The sequence below is a fragment of the Talpa occidentalis genome, unplaced genomic scaffold (genome assembly GCF_014898055.3).
Source record: "Talpa occidentalis isolate TD23 unplaced genomic scaffold, MPIMG_talOcc4v2.1 talOcc4.5, whole genome shotgun sequence".
NCBI classification, from domain to species: domain Eukaryota; kingdom Metazoa; phylum Chordata; class Mammalia; order Eulipotyphla; family Talpidae; genus Talpa; species Talpa occidentalis.
This window is the reverse complement of record NW_023604861.1, coordinates 139,080,183-139,090,266: the sequence shown is the minus strand read 5'-3', so window position 1 is coordinate 139,090,266 and position 10,084 is coordinate 139,080,183. Positions and strand designations below refer to the sequence as shown.

At 59.2% G+C, this 10,084-nt stretch overlaps 1 protein-coding gene across 2 annotated transcripts; it reads right to left on the bottom strand.

Moving 5' to 3' along the window:
- Positions 1–279: 279 nt before the first annotated feature.
- On the bottom strand, positions 280–9,458 carry RNASEH1 (ribonuclease H1). Of its 2 annotated transcripts, XM_037528573.2 has the most exons (8): positions 9,394–9,458; positions 8,775–8,890; positions 5,615–5,779; positions 4,070–4,169; positions 3,223–3,277; positions 2,833–2,917; positions 2,374–2,498; positions 280–1,682 (listed from the first exon to the last, which is right to left on the bottom strand). In XM_037528573.2, the coding sequence occupies exons 1-8, from the start codon at positions 9,441–9,443 to the stop codon at positions 1,596–1,598; spliced, it is 783 nt and encodes a 260-aa protein (XP_037384470.1). In that variant the 5' UTR covers positions 9,444–9,458; the 3' UTR covers positions 280–1,595. The 2 variants fall into 2 exon arrangements, with proteins under 2 accessions (XP_037384470.1, XP_037384471.1); XM_037528574.1 differs by lacking the exon at positions 280–1,682 and having other exon boundaries at positions 2,384–2,498; positions 2,833–2,913.
- Positions 9,459–10,084: the final 626 nt, after the last annotated feature.

The following is a 10,084-nucleotide window of genomic DNA, read 5'->3' as shown; positions in this document are numbered from 1 at the left end:
AGGGCCCAGAGCACGAGCAGGGCGGGTGGCTCAAGGGCCTGCACAGTGGCGGGGCTCAGGGAGTAGCAGCAGCGGGGCATCCCCTCCAGCAGGGCACAGCAGCCACGATTCGGGGTCAGGGAAAAGCGACAATGGCAGAGGGTGAAGGCCAGCGCGTGGCCTGCGCTGGTGACACGCAGAACAGATGGACGGCGCGGGAGCAGCCCAGCACATCCAGGATGGGCCGATGGGCCTGCCCAGGCTCCTCCCAGACGACCTGGAGGGGCCAGCAGGTGGGACGGAACTTCAGTAGAGACTGAGGAAAGCCTAGCCAAACAGCCAGCGGGGCTGGAGTCGGGCCCGCGTGCCCTCGGGCCTGGTCCGCACCCTCTTCCAGCCTGGGGCTGGCAACATGAGCAGCGTGGGCAGTAATGATGCCTAAGCTCCGCATGCGGTGAGTCCTTTCCTGCTTGTCTCCACGAATAGGCGAGAAGTGAACAATCAAGGCCAGTTCTTCAACCTCGCAGTGTTGCGCAGGGAAATGTCTCAACAGATTTCTCCCCCCTCGATGCGACCCCCTGGAGACGGGCGTGCTCAGCACTCACCATGGGGATCCCGGCCCCGCTCCCCGCCACACTGTAACAGGGTGGTCCCAGGAAAGGGGGAGGTTCCCTGCCCCACCCAAGGGAGGGTGGAGCTGAGCAGGAAGAGGAGAAGCTGCAGAAGAGACTGAGGAAGGAAGCAGGATGGAGCCAGGAGACCTGGAGGAGGCGCGTGGAGCCTAGAGACACGTGAAGAAACTGCGCTTGTCTTTTGGTTGTGGACGGGGTGACACAGATGTGGGTGAGACCCGTGGGGAGGTGACCATGGCGGCTTTTATCTTGATGTTGATTTTGCTCTTTTCCTTCCGGGCTTGTCTGGTTGTTTCTGACCCTTTTCTGTGGGTCCCCACTGGAAGATGCTTTAGACTTGGGGCAGGCCTTGGGGCCTTGCTCTGGGCCAATCCCATTTGGATGGACTTTTACCCACGAGGGGACGGGTAACTCTGGATGCTTCATTTAGAAACTAGACTCTTTGCCTTACCTGTATTGTGTCCTAGTTTTATTAAAGTTCCTTCCCATTAAAGTCTTATATGTTTTGTGTTGATGCGGCGGATGGCAGAACCCATGTAGAATAGGCAGGTTTGCAGGGTTTGGGCTGCCCCTCTCCCTGTCCTATAACAACACCACCTCTGGGCCACACCCCTCCCCGGGCAGTGCCTTCCTTGAAGGGCACAGACGGCCAGGCCCACCTGGGGCGAAGGCTCAGCCCCACCGAGGAAACGTCTAAACCCCGTCTGTCCGCCCCTTCTCCAGTCGAAGCCCTAAGCCGCCTGCCCGACCGCGGGCATGCTGAGCGGAGCCAAGCCCATCGAGCAGGATGCAGAAGCCTCACCAGCCCTCAGGCCTCAAGGGTGCCCAATTTATTGCCCACTGAGCCCTCTCAGCCCGTGGCCGGCCCGCCTTCCGGTCCGTCTGAAGCTCGCCAGCACCCTGCCCCAGGTCCATCCTGCAGGCGCCGGCAGGAAAGGCACAAGCCACCGGGGCGCCCGCTTCTCCAGGGGTGAAGGGTCTCGCTCAGTCTTCAGGCTGTCTGGCTCCTTCTCTGGCTAATCTGTCGGCTTCTTCGTTGCCTCTGAACCCCGAATGACCAGGCACGTGCATCTGTTAAATAAATAGTGTCCTCAGCTTTACTGATGCCTCCCACACGCAGCAGCTGCCTCTGCAGAACAGCCCTCAGGGCAGCGACACTGCACAGCAGCACCCCCCACCCCCCCCACCCCCGACTCCACTCACAGCCTGCGCCGCTCCCGCCCACCCGGGGCTGAAGGAGCTCCCCAGCCAGCCCGTGTGGGCAGGAGGGACCCGAAACAGGACACTGCATCCTCCCCAAGTGCGGCTTAGAGGCGGCGCGTGTTTCTGAGGGCGTGGTGAGAGGCAGGCCTAACGACCTCGGGTCCTGGGAGGCCGCCGAGGCCAAGGCGACGCCTGCAGTTTAACTTGCTGTGTCGTTTGAAAAAATAATATTAGGAAATCTTCAGATATGAGGAAAAATCTTCGATTTTGGCAGAAACATTTTACTAAGGCCTGATCACGCAACTTAATTTTAATTGATTTAATTTAGTTTTTATTAAATTAGCTTTAATGTTATGACCAACTGCCAAGAAACCCAGAGGCTGACCGCCCAGCAGCCTTCCATGGGGTGCCGGCTGGGCGGGGCCCAGGGCCCCCCAATTGAGCATCGCGCCAGGTGAGCCTGCTGGCGCCGACCCGCAGAAGCAGTCGCTGACCTCAGTCACCCATCATGTGGAGTCCCCCCACCCCCGTTAGCCCCGCAGCCCCAGCTGGGACTCACCCACTGGATGTCCATGCCCTGCGCCAGCCTCTCCAGCTGCACGAAGTCCTCCTTGTTGATCACGTCCTTCCCTGAACTCGTCTTCCAGCCGTTTTTCTTCCAACCTTGAACCCAATTCGTGATGCCTACGAGAGAGCACCTCCTGGCCGTCAGTGGATCTGGAGTGTTCTGGCCAGCCTTCCCCACAGACGTCAGCCCTGTTCTGAGCAGCCCGGGAACGGGCCCCTGCACTAGGCCCGGCTCAGGCCTCAGCCCAAGATGCCACCTCCGTGCCCCATCAGCACCGCCCCTGCCCCACACCATTTCCCGAAGGAGCAGTCTGCAAGCCACGTGGTGACACCCTGGATGCCACGGCCACGAGGGCAGGGGAGAGGCACGCACGGCAGCTGGAGCCTAGACTCCAAGCTTCAACTCCCCCGCGCTGCGGGGCTGCCCTGCCAGCCAGCGTGTGTGGCTCACCGTTGATAGTGAACATGCTGTCCGTGTAGAGGACCAGCTTGCTGATGTGCTGGGCCTTCGCCTGTTCCAGGGCTTTGCAGGCTGCCTTGAGAAAACAGGTGTGTCAACTGCAGGTACTGCATGATGCTCCACGCAACCACGTTCAGAACCACTGCGCAGGCACGCGCACCCTCTCTGTGCTGACCGTGCAGATTAGCCTCTCCGGGAATAAGACCACACGGACAAGCCTCCTCTATTTGAAATGAGTTTCAGGACTTTTCTGGAAAATTCCCACCCTCCGACACTGTCACTAATCCCAACTTAAGTGGGTGAGTGTCCTGAGTGTCCGCGCGCGTGCAGTCGGGGCTGAGGAGAAGCTCAGGCCTCGTGCGAGATCTGCCGAGAACTTACATGAATCTCTGCTCTTTGGTTTGTCTGTCGCCCAGGAAGTCTAATGCCTACGTTCCTGGTTTCAAAACAGCACAAAGGAAAATAAAATTATAAAGCAAATTCTCAAAGTCATTTGGACGCTATGAAGACATGAAAGCACCAGAGAACACGGCCGCCAAGGGCCGCCGCTACCAGCACCCTCCCGAGAAGCGCGGTGGCGTCCCAGGAGCGTGGGCCCGATGCGGAGAGTGCACTCCAGCGCTGCCCGGACAACCTCAGCAGACACCAGGCCACGCACGCACGCCACACCAGGTCCCCGCCCCCACAGGCCCCAGGGAACTCCCAGGAGGCAAGGGTGACCAGCCGAGGGGTGTGGGGGCCACCACGAGCAGCTCACCAGCCACACCCCTGCTGCCCAGCCTCGTCCCTGCGCAGTCCCAGGCCGGGCCCACTTGAACGCCCACATGCACATCACCCACTGGGCGTCCATGGGTGAGCAACAAGGGGCCTGGAAGCTCACTCCACCACGACAGAGGGATGAGACAGGGCCCAAGTCGGGGCCTGCTTGGTGCCCTCCAAACCACCACCCAGGGATGCATGACTCTCTGGGCCACGAGGCTCTGCTGGTGTAAACTCTTCTCAGCGAGCCGCACAGACACGTCAGAGCTCCAGGCGGGAGAGCCATGTGGAGGGGCTCACATTCTGAGGGACACGGCCGCCAGGTCCGCACGCACCGGGGCCTGTCCCCACCGTCCCGGGCAGAGCTGGCTCCCAAGCCACCAATCTGCGCGCCGGCCTGTTCCACACGTCTGGCAGATAATTTGCTTCAATCCGAAGCTTGAAAATTCCAACTCATTTGCTCACTTACAGAGGATGGCCGGGCCCCCAGTAGACTCCGATCCCAGCTCGCGCCCTTCTGCGCCCGTTGCTGGAGCAGCAGCCGTCAGTGTAGACCACGACGGACTCACCTGCGGAGGAAGGCTGGGTGAGTGCGGTGGCCCGCCCCTGCAGCCAGCGCCCAGCAGCGCTGGGCAGGACACACATTCGGCTGGGCAGGACTCAATGACACCAGGTCAGTCTTTCCTCTGGGAGAGGCACCCCCCCACCCCCCTTCACGGGCACTTGACACGTTTCACTTGAACTCTCTTGGTTTCTGAGGCGCCTACCAGGCAAGGCCAAGGCCATGGCTCAGCAAACCCAGGCCCTGCAGTGCCAGTGCTGCTCCCCACTCCTCCCTGTAGGGCCCTCAGACAGGCAGGGGCCGAGCTCACTCCAGGGTCCCTGCAGACAAGCTGTGCCCTGGGACCCGGAGCTGCCCACTGACATCCTGGTTCTGCTCAGCATCCGGCCACCAAGGGGCCGTGTCCTGTCTGCGTCTTTCGGTCAACAGAGGGTCCGACCAATGCACAGACTGTCCCAACGTGCGAATGTGAAAAATAAAGACAAGGACTGACGTGAGGCCGCTCTCAGCAGCATCAGAAAGTCAGGCTGCCAGGGCCTAACAGGCAGGCATGGGCATCTCCTGAGGTGGCTGCCACCAGGACGGCAGCGGACTCTCGGGGCACAGGAGACATCCCAAAGTGGACCGGGGCCGAGCAACACGTGCTGGGCGAGCTCCCCAGATCCGCTGGGCCTGACATGTAACACGAGGCGACCACTGCCAGAGCCCAGCAGCCCCTCGCTCGGTGCCTTCAAGCAACTGCAGGGCTTCCCCCGTCTCCCTACAAATAAGCTGCTTTGATGGCCACTGGCAAGTCACCCCGGCAAGGCCATTGGCTTTGTTTTCCATGCAACTGCAAAGCTGATTTCTACTTCTGATAAGGTGACAAGGCAGCGCCTGCTGGTTTTCCTTGGAAATCTGAACCTACAAATACATGATTTATACAAAAGACGCTACGTATTCCGACTGTCTGTCCACAAGTGTCAGTGACAAAAGGGAGCCTCACAGGCTGTGTCGGAAGCAGAGGCCTTCCTGGAACTAGGAGGTGTTCAGGGCCTCTTGCTCTGCAGGATAAGGCAGGGCCGCGTCTGTCTGCGAAAACTGACTGTAAAAGGCTCAGGCGCAGGCGCGTTTATAACCAGGAGCTCCCCAGGGCCTCTCCCATTTCAGGAAGCTGTGTCTTCCCTTTTCCCAGAGTGACGTGAAAGGCCGTGCGCACGGGGAACACTGTCACTTCAGAAGATTACAGTGTGTTCCGCTAGTGGCCTATGGAGTGATTTTTCCGAGGGTGTCCAAAATGTTACCCATCCTGTAGCAGGGGAGCAAATATAAAAGAGTAACCTCAGAGGTCTCCAGTGACCTCCCCAGCTAAGAACGAGGATGCTAAACATCAGCTCAAGTGTCCCCCGCTCAATGGGACGTTTCCGCACGCTAGACCACACACTAGACACTGAAGTGCCGAGGCAGGTGTACCCATGTAGGAAAAGGTGTCCCTGCTCACGCAAGGGGCCGCGCCAGCGTCCTGCCGCCCGAGCTTCGCGCAGGGCTCCCCGGGCTGCGCCCCGTCGTCCTCGGAGGGCTCTCGGAGGCGCTTGTTTGCTCTCCCTTGTGACTCTTGTCCAAGCTGACTTTTCTTCCCTGAAAAAGAGCGTCTACTCAAAAGTGGAAACCATGGATGCAACATGAACGGATGAAGAATCCAGCAATTCAGCAAGCCAGGCTCCAGCCCCTCTGCATGTGGCCCCCAGCACAGGGGCTGACGACGGCCCCTACCTCACTCTGAAGCCGGTGAAATCAGCCCAAGGTGGCTCAGGCGAGCGCCTTAAGAGCAACGAGACAGCAGAGTCTGCGCAGAGCGTGCTCCCCAAGGCGGTGGCAGAGTTGCCAAGGGCTCTGAACCCCTCGGGGTTGTCCACAGTGTGAAAATCCGAGGGGCCCTTTCCCAAAAAGAACAAGCGCGACACCCTGCCCACGGAGTTTGTGGTCTCCGAGGCACCACTCCTGCCTCCCGCCCCGACGCTCCAGCCCGCGGCACCACGAGAGCCCCAGGGAGCTGCGAGGCAGGTGCAGCCATAAACAAACGGCTGATGGCAGAAAAGAGAGGCAGGCCGGTGCCGCTGCGGAGCGGGTGTGCAGCCCGGCCGGCGGCTCCAGGTGCGCTCAGCTCGCGCACACTCGGCCCGCCGGAGCAGGGGCTCTCACTCAGGCACCCCCGCAGAAGGGGAGTCAGAGCCGGGCACACAAGCCAGTTTCAACTTAACTCAGTCCACGGATTCAAACCCTATGGCTTCTGTTAACTGAGGCCCCAGGCAGGGTGGTCTGAAGCTGCTTTTCTTAGAGTATTGTTGTGTAAAGTGGGGTCGGGGCACAGGGGGTGACTATCTCCAACACAACAACCTTAATCCACCACAAGAGCTTTCACTTTCACCTCTAAACCCCTACACCAGGGACAGAGAGACGGGGCTCTAATGCTCACTGAAAAGAGGGGGGAAGCCAAAGCTCCCCTGCCTGCACAACCTCTCAGCCGCAGAACAACAAGGTCACCAGGGCGAAACTCGCATCACCGCCACATTTAGCATGACGTGCGAGACTCCCGCTCCGTCACATTCCTGTCACCGTCTAGTCCCCATAAACTGTTCCTCTGGTTTTACAGAAGTAAGCCCTAAATATGCAGGTGCAGGTCAAAGTGAAATTTTCTAGGATTTTGACAATGACATATGACATAAATACTGCTTTCATCTACTATTAACACTGTAGGTTTTACAGTGGAGTCAAAATTCTTAAAGTACAGGTAAGAGACTGAAAGAAAAGGAGATGAGCGGGCCTCCCCGGTGGTGCAGCGGGTTGAGCGCCGTGCTGTGAAGCTGTTCGCAGCTTCTACAGCACCGATTTGATCCCTGCCGGCTGGCGAGGATCCCACATGGCGCGGCAGACCTCTCCTGTCGTGCCCGCTGCTCCCCTCAGCGGTGTATTTCTGTCGTCTGCCTGTTCTGCTCCCCGCTCTGTCTCTGGTGAATCCTCTCACCCTCCTGCGCCTCTGGCCTGTACGCCAGCTCTTGCATAAAAATAAATAAATCTTAAAAAAAAAAAAAAAAAAGGATATGAGGGCTGTCAGAAATTTTTTCTTCATAAAATTGTAATTTTTTTCTTTAAATTAACCCTAACTCAGCATATATAAACCACAATAACTAACAAATAGCTCAATAATACCCAAATAAGAATAAGTTAAGTTGAAACTGTTATTAAAGAAGGAAACTAGGGCCTTTCTGGTGGTGCAGGGGTTAAATGTAACGTTATCAAGTATTGCCAGCCTCTGCAGCACACAGTTCAATCCCCGGCCAGAGAGCCGACCCACAGGGTGCAGCAGACCTCTCCTGTCTCCTCAATGCTCCCCTCAGCAGTAGATTTCAGTGGATCCACCTGTTCTGCTCCCCACTCTGTCTCTGGTGAGAGACTTACCTCTCACCTCCCACACCTCTGGCTTACACTCCAGTTCTTGTATGCATAGACCTTTAAAAAAAAAAATAAGGAAACTGGAAAGGGGCTGACACTCTTGCTTTGTGTGGTACCCCAACATTAAAGATGTGAAATCCCAACTTACTAACCTAAGTCACTGACTAGGTCTCTATAAACTTTTAGAGAAGTTAGGCCCATAGATATAAAGGAATAGATCGTCTTCAGATTCAGTGTACCCAACAAACAGAATCATACCTCAATTAAAAGAGCTGAGATATGAATTGGTTAAAACAAAAAACCTGCAAAGGGGGGTGGCAGGGGATGTCAAGAAATCCAACCATAAGAAGTCCTCTTTCCAAACCCACTTTCTGTCCCCAAGTGATTTCTCCCCTGGTGAGAATGTCTGCCAATAAGAACCTGTTAAAGCTGCTGGAGAGAAGGGGGGAAGCAGATGCACAAGCGAGGCGCCTGCTCCCTAAACCAGCCTTCAGACCAGATCCCTGTGCAACCCGCTTTGCCCAGTTGTGAGGACACCCCAAGGGGCAGCCATTCCATGCTCAAGCTGCCTGGTGGGCACTAGGGAGACAATTCAAAAGAAGCTGACTCAAACTGCTCTCTGCTCAATCCACTGGAACAGGAAAGGATGAGTGGCATCAACAAAAATCACCCTCCGAGGGGCGACAAGGCATACTTTGTGCTCTGAAGAGTCATCCTCAGTCCTGCATGCCTGATGTCCCTGGTCAGACCTTCTGCTTCAATGAACTCTATCTCTGTAACTCGTGAAACTGGCAGCGGCGGTGGCGCCGCTCTGCAACTCTGGCCTAAGTGAACAGGGCGCATCCCACAGGTGCACACCACGAAAGGAGCCACACTCGTCACTTCACTCGGCACCCCGCTCAACCTGCTAGCCACGCCAGGTGCTCTTTACAGCTGGAAATAGGCCAGTGAGGACACTGAATGGAGCAGCAGGTCCAAGTCCTGGTCTGACCCTCCAACTGCCACTGGCAGGAAGCACTGAGCTAAACCGCCTCCAGCCTGTTTCCTAGTTGGTAAGATGGAAAGATGGAAGAAGTCAGCCCTCCTGGATCTGAGCAGAGGGCAGCTGTAGAGACCAGTGCACATGGTCATGAAAAGCTTAGATTCGAACCGTTTAAAAAGCCAGACGAGTGGTGAGTACCTTCCGAACCATCAGGGCTGGAGGACTTTCTCACAAAGGCCCAGGCCTCCTCCTCCGTGGGGAACTTCTTAAATCTGGCAGCAGGAAACCGGTCCACCTGGGCTCGACATTCGTTCCTGCAACAGAGGCGACGCGAGCCCCTTACGCCACCCATTTGCTGGTCCCCTTCTCGCTGATTCTCTTCTTAGGGTAGGAAAATGTGTGGGAAAGGGGGGTACGTGGACTCTTAGAGGGCGCGGGTCACGCCTTCCAGTGTCGGGTTACGTGAAGCCCCGCCATCCTCTGCAGACGGGCCAGCCGGCCAGGACGCGGGCGCCCTGAGGCTTTCCTCAGCGCCAGGCTTCCTTGGCCCTTGTAAAAAGCCCTAAAAGTATTTCATCGGCGCGAGGCCACTTCTGAGCCGCTGCTCCTCAGCAGCGCGGCTGCCCGGGGAACAGGCGCAGGGGCGTCCGCGGCCGGCGGCGCGGGGTCGGCAGGTCGGGTTCGGGTCCCACTAACAGCCCCGAACTTCCGGCCGCGCCGCGACCCGACGCGCGGCTCACCCCGTCCGCCCCCCAGGCCGTGCCGGGCCCGGCCGGGTGTGCGCGGCCGGCCGGCCGAGGAGCTGGGGCGCGCTCACCAGGTCAGGAAGACCCCGGGCTGGCGGCCCCGCCGCACCGCGTAGAACATGCCGGGCGCCGCCGCAGCGGCCCCCGCAGCGCACGGCCACCCACACGACCCCGCACGCCGCGCCCAGGAGCCGGGGCATCGCTCACGGCCCGCCGGCCACCATCCCGCGCCGCGGCCCGCACCCGACTTCCGCTGGTCGCGACGGCGCGGGTCGATGACGCCAGCCGGCGGGGCCCGTGGGGCGGGGCTATTTGGGGGCGTGGCCTTGGGGCGGGGCTGAGGCCCGGGCTCTTCAGGCTGTCAGTGGGACGGCAGGCCTGGGGCGGGGCCTGGGGCGGGGCCGTGGGCGGGGCCGAGGCCAGGTTCTTCAGGCTGTCAGTGGACGGAGGGCGTGGGGCGGGGCCGGGGCGGGGGCCCGTGGGGCGGGGCCGGGCTGTCCGGAGCAGCGGGTCACGTGCTGGGCAGCGCTTCCAGAGCTGCCCGCGAGGTTGGCAAGCTCTAGATGGCTGTGGGTGCCCTGGCTGGGGTGTGGGTGCTCTAGATGGCTGTGGGTGCCCTGGCTGGGGTGTGGGTGCCCTGGCTGGGGTGTGGGTGCCCTGGCTGGGTGTGGGTGCTCTGGCTGGGGTGTGGGTGCTCTGGCTGGGGTGTGGGTGCTCTGGCTGGGTGTGGGTGCTCTAGCTGGGGTGTGGGTGCCCTGGCTG